Below are 15,994 nucleotides of genomic sequence, written 5' to 3' on the forward strand. Positions count from 1 at the left end.
TTTCATTGCCATTGGCTCGTTTTCTATACTCGAAGGTGATAGGCTTTCTAAGCGAAACCCCATTCGTCGTCATCCGACGTAACTCGGAGTGACCACGAAAGGGAACTGTTAACCATATTGATTAATACCTTGATTATAATAACTCATTACATACATTGAGCAGCAGTGGATTCCAATCCACCCCCTTCAGAACCATGATCGCACTTCTGCCGGCCAACGTTAACAAGTTGGTTTTCCACGGGACATTCTAAAATGCTTGACGTGAAAAAAGCTTTTAAAACGCTTACAAGGCACTTTAACGTGGCTTAATGTATGTACACAGTACACACTTTATTAACCCTTTCACATGTAAGTTTAAAATATTCTGGCTGACCCCCCCAGCGTGAGTTTTTCAAGGTGACCGTTATTTAGAACTTGTCACTTTATGGTTTCCATGGTGACGCGTCATTGCTTGTCACGTGACATACCGCAGCAACAACAGCGCTGAATGAATGATGATCTGCTTTTATGTCAGTTTTCCTTTTTAATTCAAAATATTCACAAATTTGTTAGATGTGGCATGAAATATCTAATATTCCGATTGTCAAATATATGCAAGTGGAAGTATTTTGTTGTTTAAACACCTTTATAACGATCGCGTTAGTTGAGCTGTATGCGCGATGGGCGCCGCCATGTTAGTTTGTGCCGCAGACGCAGTTCAGAGAATCGGATCTGTTGGATTTATTTACAACACGTGAATTCATCCACTTCTCCTGAAATACATAAAAGTAAGTGGCTGGTGAACTGGGAGAAGAATAGAGTAAACTTTAAAGTTACTTACACAATGTGTATCTGAATAAAACGTAATTATAATGGAAATGATTTTTATTGCCTCTTCCATAGACATAAGTGTGTATTTTACAAACTCTAAATGTATTGTTTTTTTAGTACTTATGTGGATTTATATGTCTGAAACCTAAAATAAACATTATGTGGTTGAAAACACTGAAAAGTTGTGATATATGACAGCTCTGAACACGCCTGTCTCTGGCTCAGCGCCAGCCAACGCGCGAAAGCACATTTGAATTTAGCAGTTGATCACGTGATGCACTGACCGTTCTAATCACACCAGTGTGATCGTACGCTCCAGGGACCAGCCTAGACTGATCACACCGGTGTGATCGTACGTGCGAAAGGGTTAAGAAACCATACTATGTGCAGATAAGCAGATGAACCCAGCAAATGAATGCAATGTGTTCCTCCTATATTAAAGCGTATAGTAAAGTAAAGTATAGTAAATAGTATAGTAAAGTTTCTTTACATAATTTGATATTTTAATTTAACTATTTTAGGAGATTAAGCTGTAAATGCTTTTCACGTTTTAGAATGTATTTTATCCGCGTGCACAATTTGAAAAGACTCCAACAGACACAGACAGAGTGTGAGACTGGATTTATTCTCTCGATCAGGTAGGGTACAAGTGATTTCAAAACTGTTCAGCCGGTTCTAATTTGATTTTTGGATGCTGTGAACATTTTTAGCTAAAAAGACTGTCACTCCAGTTTAGCATTTATTGAGTTTAGCATTTATAAGGTTGAAAATTCTGGCTACTATCGTTATTTTAATAATTTCTTTATTATTATTTTATTTATTGATCTGTCAGGGTTATCTAATCTAACTATTTGTGGCTTGTGTTTTGAATATATGTTCCCCTGCACTTTAGGCATTTTACACACTCATCATCTTGTGACTTGATTCTGATTTATTTCGTTTTGTATTTTTATTTATTAGAAAGGTATATTCTGTTCTAATTTAATTTTGTAAATTAATTGTTTATTTTTTCGGTGCATCGATGTTGTGCTGTACTTAGAGTGTGAAATGCAAATCCTGTCTGCAATGTGGTCTTTCTGGAGTTATTTATGTTCTTAGTTTTATTGATCCAAAATGTTTTTTATACATTTTCTTCTATATCTTTGTGTGATTTTCTGTACATCGCCACTTTGAAATGTTAAAGCCCTGTCCCCAAATAAACAAACATCTGACTTTAAGCCATTTTGCATGACCTTTTTTTTTTTTTTTAGAAACCACATAGGTGTTGACAAAATTACCTATCGGATAAAATAGGTAAAGAAAAAAAGTATGTACTGATATTGTAGGAGAATTCATATCTATAGAGACTTAGGGGTGGGCTCTATTGACATGGGCTAGTAAACAACCACATAGGGCTGAGCGATATATCGCATGAGATTGTTATGCCCATCTCGTCAGTAAAGCCGGTTCCTTGATTAGTAGTAAATCACCATCACCTGCTTTCAGATGGAGCGGCATTTACAACACAGTGCCGTAGTTAACTGACAAGCTGAGCCATATCGCATTAATTATTGCAGGCGATACGTCCTCGATAATTAATGCGATATGGCTCAGCTTGTCAGTTAACTACGGCACTGTGTTATAAATGCCGCTCCATCTGAAAGCAGGTGATGGCGATTTACTACTAATCAAGGAACCGGCTTTACTGACGAGATGCGCATAACAATCTCATGCGATATATCGCCCAGCCCTACAACCACCCAAAACTTCATATGAACTTCCTAATAACATCTACAAAAGGATGTTTACTTTTGACAAAAGGATATAAACAAAAGGATGTTTGTATTATTATACAAAAACTATTGTAATATCACCCTCCTGGTGCATGCAGGGTAAATGTGGATGCATGCTAATGAAAGCAGAGTTTCTGATGCTGTTCATAGTTGTTTCTGCCCTGAGCGAGATGCACTCATGGCCTTTGTGTGGAGAGTTTCAGTGATGAGCTTGTGGCTGCGGATGTTGTCTGTACATTTGACAGCAGGAGATGAACAAACTCTACCATGACACCAAATATGACGTTTGTTTTTGCGCAGATAATTTTAGTGCTTCTCTGGAGGCAATGACATTGTGTACTCCACCTCATAATACATATAGGAAATTAAATCTTCAGTTTGCAATTGCTACATGTGTCTTTTCTTACAGAAGTTAAAGGCACACAGAGGCCCTTCCAATATTTCTTTATTAGAGAATGAATTACAGGAAGCAAACAGAAAAAAAAAAAAAAAAAGGTTTTCAGGTTTGACCTCCAAATCAAGTTTTTGTACATAATTCAGCATCCACAGACCCATTGAGACTAGAAAAAATCATTATAAAAAAATATTTTTGGTCAAATTAATCTTTGTTTAAATGAAAATGAAAAATGTGACTTTTAAACAGCATCCCGATAACAGCCTAAACCATTCTACGCTTACAGATGAATACAAATGAATGAGTTTTACATTATGTGAACGCACAGAACTCATGATTAAAGTGTCAGTCACACCAAGAATGATAGCCATAATGATAACTATATTATCGCTGATACCAACAGTCTCTTTACTCCAACTTGCTTCATTCATGTTCTGTAAACATAAGTGGAGTGCACACTTTAAAATAGCAAGGATTTTAATTGACTACAAATGTTTTAACTAAAAATCACTAAAAAATTATCTGAAAGTGATTCCGAAGATATTGTAATAGTTGTGGTGTTGACTTGGATATTCTAGAGTTAGATCTGTGTTTAAAAGTGTGTCATTCTTGGGGTAAATGAATGGGCCTCAAAAAAATATAAATTTTGTCATCAGTCACTCACCTTCATTCATTCCAAACCTGTATGACTTTCTTTCTTCTGCAAAACACAAAAGGAGATATTTTGAAGAATGTTGGTAACAGGCAGTTTCGGTTTCCATTGACTTCCATTGTAATCTTTGTCTTCAGCTGTTGTTTTGACTCATTGGAATTAATTACTAAAAGTTAGGTAACACTGGCATTGACATAACGATTGCTAGATATATTACTTGTTGATCAAGAAAAGGGCCATCTCTGGGTTGTTTTTAAATCATTTAAGTCTCAGAGTTGACGCCATCTTGGAAAAGACAGTCCAGTGATGATACGAGTTGTATTACGGGCTTTACCTGTCACTTCCTTGACTTCTCTGAACAAAATTTCTTTGTTGTGCCATCTGATCCTCAGATGGTTTCCTTTTTGATTGATCCATTATGTTAATGTTCATTAGATATGGCTCCGACGCTTCATGCATGCTCTATAATAGCTAGACCTTCTCCTCTTTGTTTACAGGTGTGATATAACCACACAAAGGCAAATGACGTAAAACTGACACTTCCCACAATATCCAATCTGACAGCTCAAATTGTGAATAATAATTAAGTCAAGAAGATAGTTTTTATTACTTATTTTTTGCTTGCTCAATAATTGATTTTTGCTCACTAAGATCTGTGATTTACTGATTAAATGGATAGGACTAGTTAACGATAACAATTAATTGTGTAATTTAGTTTATTGTATTCTAAAATGTATTCAGTGTTACATTGTAACAACTCCTTTTTTCTACTCTGAAATATAGATTTTCTCCATTGACCTGTCTCTCCACTGTGTCAGTGTCCGCTTATCCTTACGTTTCTACATGTTTCTACTTGTACATGTACCACTTCTCAATAATACCAGGCCTAATACAGCAGCCAGATGCCCTATAACATGCTAAGAATACTGAGCCCAGATAGATTTGGGTCTACTCACCACTCCCAGATCCTAATCGATACTCTGCAGCCCCTGCTCACAGAGGGAGAGAGTCAAGACAGAGAGCCTATAGAGTCGTAAAGGCCAACTTTGATTATAAATGGCACTCTGGGGAAAGAGGATGGCCCCAAGATAAGGTGATAAAGCAAAGGTGTAGCTTTAGATAATGTATCTGAGTCTGTGGACTACCCTACCCACACCATCTCTCTACACATTATTTTACATTATACTGCCATCGATCGGCTAGAGGTAATGGCCACTGGAATCATAACCCGAGGCATAACTACATTCCAGAGCAGGAAAAGTTGATTGGAGGAAAGTAACAGAAGCGCTGAGGAAACGTTTTCTTGGTTTCTGCTTTGAAGAGAGTTTGCGCTTTTGTTTCACCAGGGACTGTAGAAAGAAGAGATTTTTCCCTTACGTTTTTTTCCCCTATTTTTCCCCTAGACGGGCTTTATTAAGAACACACATACCATGCAAAATTGTCATTTCATTTCTGAAAGTAACCCTAGTATTCTTGAAGACCCAGTGCAATGCCTTGGCCAGTGCAGTTTTCCTTTTTTTGTTGATATATTTCCTATTGAGACAGGAAGTTTAGGCTAGACAAGTATGAAGGTAAAAGAGTAGCAAAACTCGAGAGCACGTAGATGTGAATTTGAGAACTTGTACAATAAATATTTGTACTTGTACATGAACATTTACACTCACAGCTCCAATGTGAAAACCTGTAAAATAAAAATCTGAAGTTGAATGTTGAAATTTGCACTCGCATACAATAGTCACAAACCTGTATTCTGAATCTGAAGCTGCAGACAAGTAGAGGACCCAGAGGGGCTGCATATGGAGTATCACTGGGGTGTCCAGCCGCAGGTGGAATATTTCAACCCCAGGGGTGGCAAGGTGGCTTGCCAAGGGAAAGACACATGCTCAGAGAGGCTTACAGTGGAAATACACATGTGGGGGTCACCCAAAGGGGGAACCATGCACATGGAGGCACCTGGCCAAGCGCGAAAGCTGCCGGTGGCATAACTCTGGCGTTGACGTCGTCAGTGCTGGAGGAGACTCAGGGCTTATTAGGCTCACCTGAGAAGAATATCGTACGTATCCCGTCCGTGGAGAGGAATGGCGAGCAAGCGAAGACACCTGAGCAGAATCTAGTACCGGCTAGTTGAAGCGAGTACATGAGAAGAAACTGGCTCCACTCGGAGATTGTAGAATCTCGCGAATGTGTTAGGTGTTGCCCAGCCTGCAGCTTTGCAGATGTCTGTTAGCGAGGCGCCATGCGCTAGAGCCCAAGAGGATGCCACACTCCGGGTGGAGTGAGCCGTCACACCAAGGGGGCACGGTCGACCTTGCTGCTGGTAAGCCAAAGCAATGGCGTCCACTATCCAGTGAGACAACCTTTGCTTGGAGAGAGCCTTTCCCTTCAGCTTCCCACCATAACAGACAAAAGAGCTGGTCTGAGGTCCTGAAACACTGCGTTCTGTCTACATAAGCACGGAGAGCGCGTACTGGACAGAGCAGTGCCAAGGCTGGGTCTGCCTCCGACGAGGGCAGCGCTTGCAGGTTCACCACCTGGTCTCGAAAGGGTGTGGTGGGAACCTTGGGCACATATCCAGGCCGGGGTCTCAGGATCACGTGAGAGTTAGCCGGCCCGAATTCCAGGCACGCTTCGTCAACCGAAAATGCCTGCAGGTCCCCTACCCTCTTGATGGAGGCCAATTCAACCAGGAGCGCTGTCTTCATTGACAGGAACTTAAGCTCCACTGATTGCAGAGGCTCAAAGGGAGCACTCTGCAGGGCAGTTAAAACCACTGAGAGGTCCCAAGAGGGTACGAGGGGAGGACGAGGAGGATTCAGTCTCCTCGCTCGCCTCAGGAACCTGATGATCAGGTAGTGTCTTCCCAGAGACTTACCATCAACTGCATCGTGATGTGCGGCAATGGCGGCAACATACACTTTCAGGGTGGAGGGAGACAGCCTTCGCTCCAACCCTTCTTGCAGGAAGGAAAGCACGACACTGATCGGGCATTTCGTGGGTTCTAGATGTTTAGAAAAACACCAGTTGACGAAGAGGTTCCACTTCAACGCATAGGCATGTCTCGTGGATGATGCTCTAGCGGAAGTGATGGTAGCCACCACCGCTGGTGGTAGGGTACTCAAACCTGCCTCGTCCCGTCCAGGAGCCACACGTGGAGGTTCCAAAGATCGGGACGAGGGTGCCATAAGGTGCCCCGCCCCTGAGAAAGCAGGTCCTTCCTCAGGGGAATTGGCCAGGGAGGTGCTGTCGCGAGGAGTACTAGTTCTGGGAACCAGGTGCGGTTGTGCCAATACGGGGCAACCAATATTACCTGCTCCTCGTCCTCCCTGATCTTGCGCAAAGTCTGCGCAAGAAGGCTCACTGGGGGAAACGCATACTTACGGAGGCCCCGCGGCCAGCTGTGCGCCAGTGCATCCGTGCAGAGCATGCCCCGGCCAGGGAATAAAACAGGTCGCAGTGGGATGAGTCGTGGGAGGCAAACAGGTCTACCTGTGCGTCCCCGAACTGGTCCCAAATCAGCTGGACCGTCTGGGGATGGAGTCTCCATTCTCCAGCGATAGGCCGAAGCCGAGACAGCTCGTCGGCTGCCTGGTTCAGGTCTCCCGGGATAAAATGGCTCGAAGCGACCTCAGATGCTTCTGACTCCATATGAGGAGGTGGCGGGCGAGTTGTGACATACGGCGGGAGCGCAGACCACCTTGACGGTTGATGTACGCTACGGTCGCGGTATTGTCTGATCGGACAAGTACGTGTTGACCCCTGAGCAACGCACGGAAGCGGTGCAGGGCAAGACGTACAGCCAACAACTCGAGGCAATTGACATGCCAAAGGCGCTGGGGTCCTGTCCAGGAGCCCGCGGCAGCATGTCCATTGCACATGGCGCCCCAACCCGTGGTGGAGGCATCTGTCGATACAACAACATGCCTGGAAACTCGTTCTAAGGGAACTCCAGCCCGTAGAAAACTGAGGTTCGTCCACGGGGTGAAGGTCTGACGGCAGGCTGGAGTCACTGGGACTTGGAGCGTGCCGTGTTGCCATGCCCACCTCGGGACTCGATCGTGAAGCCAAAGCTGAAGCGGTCTCATATGAAGCAACCCGAGCGGCGTTACTGCGGCTGCGGATGCTATATGCCCCAGGAGCCTCTGAAATAATTTCAGTGGAACCGCACTCTTGTCGTCGAATTGACGAAGGCAAGTCAGCAGTGACTGCGCGCGCTCGCTCGTAAGCTGCGCGCACATGGCGACCGAGTCGATTTCCATACTGAGAAAAGAGATCCTCTGCACTGGACAGAGTTTGCTCTTCTCCCAGTTGACCCGAAGGCCCAGACGAGCTAGGTGCCGGAGCACTAAGTCCCTGTGTTCGCAAACCTGGTCTCGAGAGTGAGCTAGGATCAGCCAGTCGTCGAGATAATTCAGGATGCGAACCCCGTGTTCCCGAAGGGGAACAAGGGCTGCCTCGACGACCTTCGTGAAGACGCGAGGAGACAGGGCTAGCCCGAAAGGGAGAACCGTGTACTGGTATGCCTGCCCCTCGAAAGCAAACCGAAGAAACGGTCTGTGTCGAGGAAGAATGGAGACATGGAAGTAGGCGTCCTTCAGGTCGATCGCTGCAAACCAATCCTGCGGCCGCACGCATTCGAAAAGGCGTTTGGCCGTGAGCATCTTGAACGGCAGCCTGTGAAGGGAGCGGTTCAGGACGCGCAGGTCCAGGATAGGTCGTAATCCACCGGATTTCTTCGGTACAATGAAGTAGGGGCTGTAGAAGCCGGACTTCATTTCGGCTGGAGGGACAGTCTCGATCGCACCCTTCGCCAGTAGGGTGGCGACCTCCACTCTCATGACAGGGGCATTGCCACCGACCATAGTGAAGCGGACTCCCCTGAAGCGTGGAGGAGACCGCGCAAACTGAATAGCGTAGCCGAGCCTGATGGTGCTCGCGACCCAGCGGGACAGTCTGGGAAGCTCTAACCAGGCTCCCAAAAACTGTACCAGCGGGGTCATGCGGACCACAGACGTACCCTCGGTGGTGCAGCGAGGCGGAATGACCGGCCCAGGCGTGGGTGGCATAGCGGCCCGGTGCGGGGGCACGGTCATTAGCCGCGTCCTGCCAGAGGAGGCCAGGGGAGGACCAGCATCCCACGGGGGCGTGCTCTGGCAGGGGTTTGGTGACAGAGGGGGACGAGAGTGGCGAGGCTCGTGGGCGGCGCGCACTGTCATCCGAGAACTCTGTGTGCTCAGAGATGGGAGAGTGAGTTTTTTCTTTAACCATAATAGGGTGCTGCCCATCGGGTGACGAGCAGCTGGAGTGGGACAACCAAGGATTCTCCCCCGGCCCTCCACCGGGGGAAAGAGCGGCCCTGCTACCGTCTCCTGAAAAGAACTCAAAGCCATCTCTGAGCAGCCTGTCTCAGGAGCGCCGTTTTGCCTGGCGTTTAGCGGAGCGCGGGGCGGGAGAAGGCTGTGGCGCCTTCCTGCGGCTTCCTCCATGACGCGGCCCGGAAGCAGCCGCAGAAGGGCGCCCTCGGCGGCGAGCAGACTGAGGCACCTGTGCCGACGGCTGCGCTGCCGGAGCAGCGGGCCGCCGGGGCAGGACATGTTTTAAAGCCTCAGTCTGCTTCTGGGCAGTTGAGAACTGCTGGGCAAAGTCCTCGACTGCACCGCCGAAGAGGCCAGCCTGGGATATGGGGGTGTCGAGGAACCGGGTCCGCTCGGCCTCCCGCATATCAGCCAGGTTGAGCCACAGGTGTCGCTCCTGGACCACACAAGTGGACATCACCTGACCCAGCAAGCGTGCGGCCACCTTCGTCGCCCGGAGAGCGAGGTCGGTGGCGGCACGCAACTCATCAAAGAGTGCTGGGTCAGTCCTCCCCTCGTGCATGTCACGCAACAGCTGGGCCTGGTAGACCTGCAGCGTCGCCATGGCATGCAGTGAGGAGGCTGCCATCCCCGCAGCTCTATAGGTCTTCGCCACGAGGGTGGAGGAGAACCTACAGGCTTTGGAGGGGTGCTTTGGGTCGCCACGGGAAGAAGCACTCTGAGGACACAGTTGCATCGCAACAGAGCGTTCAACCTGGGGAACCCCAGTGTACCCTTTTGCAGCCGCCTGATCGAGAGGAGGCAAGGCGGAGGAGGTCGCCGAGCGATCACGGGAAGACAAGGGTGCCTTCCAGGACCTCGTGACCTCCTCATGCACATCTGGGAAAAAAGGCATTGGGGTCGGGTGCCGACGAGGATCAGCGGCCGCCCCCAAAAACCAATCATCCAGCCCCGAGCGCACTGGACCAGGTGGCGGGGACCACTCAAGACCAATGGCCGCGGCTGCCCGGGAAAGCATGGCTGTCAGCTCGGGATCAGACTCGGGCAATGCTGGGACACCCGAAGGTGGCAGCACAGCCGAATCGTCACTTCCCAAGGACTCCTGCCCACCTTGTGATGCAGCGATCGACATCACATCTTCCTCTGGAGCGCCGAATGAGACCCGCGGCAAGTCAGAGGACTGTACCGCGGGCTCATTCGGAACACTCACGGGTTGCATGGTGGTAGAGGGAGGTGAGGAGCGTGGAATAGTCGGCGCTCTATTCCACACTGTAACTCTCAGGTCATCCTGGCCGCCAGCCGAAGTACCAGCTCTCGTGGAGCTCGTAGATCGGGGTGCGGATGAGGGGACTCTACCATGAAGGTCATTGAGTCTCAACCGCAACCGTGCGATGGGCATGTTCCCGCAATGGGAACATGACTCATCCACAAACGCTGCCTTAGCGTGCTCAACACCCAGACACACAAGACAGCGATTGTGCCCATCAGAGTCAGAAATGAGAAGACCGCAACCAGAAGTGCACGGGCGAGGCATCTTTAAAAAGACGTGCCACATGCAAGCTCTTTTAGAAAGGAGATTTCTCCACAAATGTTTAAGCGACCAGGGAGAGAACACACAAACACTGGCAAATCACTGCACAGATAAGCAGGGAATGTGCACTCGCTGGAACTCGCTGTCACACCAACACTTGGAGAGAGGCTTGTCTCGAAGAGAAGGAGAGATGAATCTCAGGATTGGCTGTGGAGTGAAGTACATCAACTTGGCTCCAAAGCGAAAACATATCTGCATGTTGCCAGCGCACTTCCTTATATACCCCCAGGGTGGGGCGGAGTTACGCTATGCAAGTTCCGCAGACCCATGGCATTTCATTGCCATTGGCTCGTTTTATATACTCGAAGGTGATAGGCTTTCTAAGCGAAACCCCATTCGTCGTCATCCGACGTAACTCGGAGTGACTACGAAAGGGAACCCGCGTTCACTGAAACGCTAACATGGCTTAATGCATTAGACTGATATTAAAAGAAATAAACAATATTATCAAACTCAGTAAACACAATGCTAATAATGTATACTACAGAAAAGTGGATGAGCACAGAATATGACGAAAGAAAGCAAATGTTGCTGCCTGTGTTTTATTAATAATGTAACGAATTATGTGGTTTTTTTTATTGTTTTTTTTTATTTTATAACTGTTGGTCCATTAAGCCTCATTAAGCGTTTTCTTGGTTTTCTATGGGAGGAAAACGTACAATTAAACGCGTTGCGTTCATATTCTGTGCTCAATTGCTTTTCTGTATGCTTTATTTGTATGGTGTTTCCTGAGTTTGGTCTTTTAATACCACTGTCTCAATTAAACGCGTTGCGTCCATATTCTGTGCTCATCTGCTTTTCTGTAGTAGTCTGCATTATTAGCATTGTGTTTACTGAGTTTGATAATATCGTTTATTTCTTTTAATATCAGTCTAATGCATTAAGCCATGTTAGCGTTTCAGTGCACGCGGGTTTCGTGACATCATCGAAGTCCCATTTCATTGGCTAGGTGCCAACAAATAAAACGGCTCCTTTGAACCCCGCTCCCGCCCCCCTTTCTCTCTCACTGCCTCTGAGTTTCAAGTGCACAAGTTAGTTTTGCACCTGATATATTGCGAAAAGAGTAGCAAAAGTCAAGGCGCGAAATTTGAAATTGCAGTGACAGATTTGAGAAGTTGCAAGTGCCTAATTGAGGTAGTGCTGCGGATGTGAACGGAAGATTAAACACAAAATATATATTGCAAGTTTGTGTCTGTCGTTGTATTTCTGTGAATGGCATTTTACACATTTGTGTCTACTTGTCTGTAGCTTCAGATTCAGAATACAGGTTTGTGACTATTGTATGCGAGTGCAAATTTCAACATTCAACTTCAGATTTTTATTTTGCAGGTTTTCACATTGGAGCTGTGAGTGTAAATGTTCATGTACAAGTACAAATATTTATTGTACAAGTTCTCAAATTCACATCTACGTGCTCTCGAGTTTTGCTACTCTTTTACCTTCATAGACAAGTGCTTAGGCAGTGACCTTTATTTTGCCATAATCTTGGAGCTCATTGTAGGGTCTGCCCTGAAATGTACTATATACTGTATATCAACACGCTAAAATCTCTCAATTGGGAAAATCAATATAATTGTTTACTTCATGGAAACCTCCTGCTCTATTGGCACATCTCTGCAACACAGATGATTAGGAAGCATATGATAATTGGAGTTGGTGCTGGTGCCAGATAAGAGGTAGAGAAAATAAATATGATAATGTTAGTGTCGCTGAAGTAAAGATATCCTCCCAGAGTTCATCTCTCTCTCTCTCTCTCTCTCTCTCTCTCTCTCTCTCTCTCTCTCTCTCTCTCTCTCTCTCTCTCTCTCTCTCTCTCTCTCTCGCTGTAGTTAGTAACGCAGGGCACCTGTGTTGATTTACTGTCCAATCTTCCAGGATTATCTGTAATCCTGGAGCTTTAAAAATCTGTTTCCTGACAGCTGTGTTCTCTAACAGAACTGCTGTTTGCTGTGCACATAGCGTCCTATATAGCAGTAAGAGTTCTTTCTTTGAGGAAAAGAAGGAAAAAGCCTTTTAATTTTCTGCTTGAGTGACTTTCAATTTACAGTTCTTCTCGGTTTGTGTTGTGTTGTATTTGGCTATAATGCATAGCTGACTCTATATATGAGTCTTTGCCTTGGTAATTAGGCACAATATCACAGCACATCCTTTGAATGTATTTTAATGTATTCTAGCGTATTGGGGGATTTTGCTCTTCAATAGCTGTTATTTTTACCAATAGGTTCAGGGCATATACTGTAATTTAAAAACAGGACTTAGAAGATATTCTATTTATTCGTTTTTTTATGCAAAATGATACTTTTTTTTTTCTTAAGCATTTTACATAAACATTTACAATGTTACAAATTTTGTTTTCCCCAACATTTTTAATTAACATAAATTAATACAAAATATTATTCCAAAAAAAATAAAATAATAATGTCTTAAGTTCTTAAATAATAAAAGTATGTATTTATTTATTTTTACTACAGTAAAATACTACAGTATTTTTTTGATAAGCTTGGAGAATTATTTACTTTACATATATCAGTGGCTCCTTATGTCTTACTTACATAATGCATAAAATGCATTGTATTACAAACAAAATATCAAAGCAAATCAGAAAAAAATAAAAAAAAATAAATACATATTCATGCTAAGCCATTTTCTCTAGTGAGCTAACTTTGGGGAAAAAAGCAATTTTCCCCCCAATGACTTCTGGCCAACTGGTGTCAAATAGATTTTTAATGGATTAAGTAATAATTACCACAGTTCATACATTTGTCCTATCAGAGTAACAATAGGTGTATTTTGTCATATTAACTATGAACATATTTCACTAACATTTGACATCCAGAAAACATCTCAGTACTACAACCTGTTAAATATTTAGCTTGATAAATGTGTATCTTTCTTTAAAATAAATACCACTCTACTCCAAATACTGCTCTAGGTTTCAGGTTGTCCAAGATCCAATCGCATTTGCCAATAATATTTTTCTTGAACTCTAGGTGGTCTACAAAAACAACGACATTCGACTGGAACTCTCTCGTCTGGCCCGCATTGCAGACCCCAAGATGAAGCTACAAGGGGATGTGGTGTTTAAATGTGAGAATGTCCCCACCTTAGACCCCATCTCCTTTGAGACGCCAGAATCCTTCCTCGGCCTGCCCAAGTGGAACACCAAGCGTGTGGGCTCTATTTCCTTTGACTTTCGCACCTCAGAGCCCAATGGACTAATCCTCTTTACACAAGGTAAACCCCAGGACAAGAAGGATCCTCGTAGCCAGAGGAGCAACAAAGTGGACTTCTTCGCTGTGGAACTTCTAGATGGAAATCTTTATCTTCTGCTGGACATGGGATCAGGAACGATTAAAGTCAAAGCCACACAGAGTAAGGTCAATGATGGAGCCTGGCACCACGTGGACATTCAGAGAGATGGAAGATCAGGTGAGTAGATTCAATTTCTCCAGAACTTAAAATTCTTAAAAATAAAAGGTTCTTCTGCACAAAGAAATTGGGTCCCTCAGATCTGCATGATGCTTAATGAATTTGCTTACTAAAATATTGTTTTAATGATTTATTTTGATTATTATTCTGTAATTGTTTTCTAAAAGCAATTCGATTTTTTTTCCCTTTGTCATGCCTACACTCAGAAAATAGTTTGTTCAGTGAACTTAATTAAATTAAGGAAAGCTTTTCCACACATTTAATTTAGGTCGGTACAATAAGAACGAAACAAGTTAATTTAAACAAATAAAGTTTTGTTGAGGCAACTTAAATTTAATGCACGATTGCTGGTTAGTATGACATAGACACCACAAAATTCAAAAGCATTTGAGAAACTGAACATTAAACACTAGCATGTCTTTCCCTGAAAAACACATAAAATAACTTACTTGCAGATTTACTGCCCAGTTAGTTGTCAACAAAAATGAGTTGAGGTGAATTGAACACAAAAAAATTAAGTTGTGACAAAATGTTGTAGCATATATGGGCTATGAATCATTCGTTCGTTTGTTCTGAATTAACAAATTCGGACTCTCCGTGTTTTCTAAGCACATTTCTTCTAAAAAAACATTCTTTGCTAAGCTTACTAAAGCTTACTTTTTCGCGACACTTTATTGCACCTTGGAGGATAACCAGTCAACACGTTCCCTTAGCTTTGCAACGTTCTGCATTCCAAACCCCCTTTCTCTCTGCACCAAGGAGACCTAGGTGGCCAGGAGGTCTCCACACACCCCACACACACATACATACACACTAGGGCTGGGTTTCGATTCAAATTTCAAGAATCGATTCGATTCCGATTCTCAAGATCTTGAATCGATTATCATTATTCGATTCGATCCGATCCGATCTTCGAGATTTAGATAATGGTTTTTGAAAAAAGCATTTTTTTCCAGCTGTTACCTGAATTACAGGACTGTAGTTATGCAACATATTGATACTATTATTGTAGACATTCAACTGCAAATTAATGGAGTATTGGTGGTTGTAAAGAACAATCCCCCTTCCAGAGTGTTGATACAACTGCTTTCACAAACTTGCACTGGTGTAGACGACCGAGGACGCAGAGGTATATCAGCAGCAGTAGACCGATTATTTAGACGCGAACCTGATGTAGGCCTATTATTAAAAATGACATTAAGAATTTTCCAAAAAGCTGCTATAGTTCAGATGCAAATGCACCTTTATTTTTTATTTTAATGATCAACATTTAGAACACATTTGTTCTAAGCCAGTGCAAATGTAAACAGATTGTTGGTTACTGGCTTCACAGTAAACAGACAACGAGATGCGCGGATGGGCTATTATTTCAACCGCATCACAAAACTCATCCGTCCGCACCAACGTTTTTGACCAATTTTCAAAACAGCACCCGCCCGCCATCCGCTTAATGTATGCATATATTTTTTATTTGATTGGTTAACCGCCCGCCACCCATCCGAAAATATAATTTTTCGTCACGTCATCCGCCCGATCCACGGTTTATCCGCGGAGTCCGCGGCTGTAACCGCCAACCGCGCATCTCTATCAGAATGTAAATACAATTTGGTCTTACAAAACCTTTGCTTTTGTCAAGCTCGTTCTCTGCATTGCTTCTGAACCCGAAATGGTGCCAGATCGCAGCTTTGAGCGTTTCTGGAGTTTTCAAAGCAACCGCTTGCTTAACGTTACTGACGTTGTTTTAATGTCCTTCCACATCGCGCGCATGCGTGAATTCAATGACGCGGAAAGTTAAAGTTCACGGGGAAAATCGATCCTCTGAGTTACGGATCGATCTTTAGAAATTAATATGAAAATCGATTCAGAATCGGTGAATCGATTTTTTCAACACAGCCCTAATACACACACACACAAACATCCTTTGTGTTTAACTTAAGGATAGAAATATCGTTTTAATGTATGTAATTCAGACTTGTATCTGACCTTCCTGTATGTATGAGTGATTAATGTTGTTTTGATCATATAGTTATGATC

At 44.2% G+C, this 15,994-nt stretch overlaps 1 protein-coding gene across 16 annotated transcripts in view; it reads left to right on the top strand.

Annotated features, from left to right (window-relative positions):
* The window catches only part of nrxn3b (neurexin 3b), an 812,755-nt gene that overhangs the window by 238,429 nt on the left and 558,332 nt on the right, over positions 1 to 15,994 (top strand). For all 16 annotated transcript variants that reach the window (XM_079888939.1, XM_079888942.1, XM_079888947.1 and 13 more), the window contains one exon: positions 13,522 to 13,960. In XM_079888939.1, the coding sequence (XP_079745065.1) occupies positions 13,522 to 13,960 (439 nt within the window). The remainder of the gene's footprint in view (positions 1 to 13,521; positions 13,961 to 15,994) is intronic.

Source organism: Squalius cephalus, assembly GCF_949319135.1.
Source record: "Squalius cephalus genome assembly, chromosome: 12".
In the NCBI taxonomy this organism is placed as follows: domain Eukaryota; kingdom Metazoa; phylum Chordata; class Actinopteri; order Cypriniformes; family Leuciscidae; genus Squalius; species Squalius cephalus.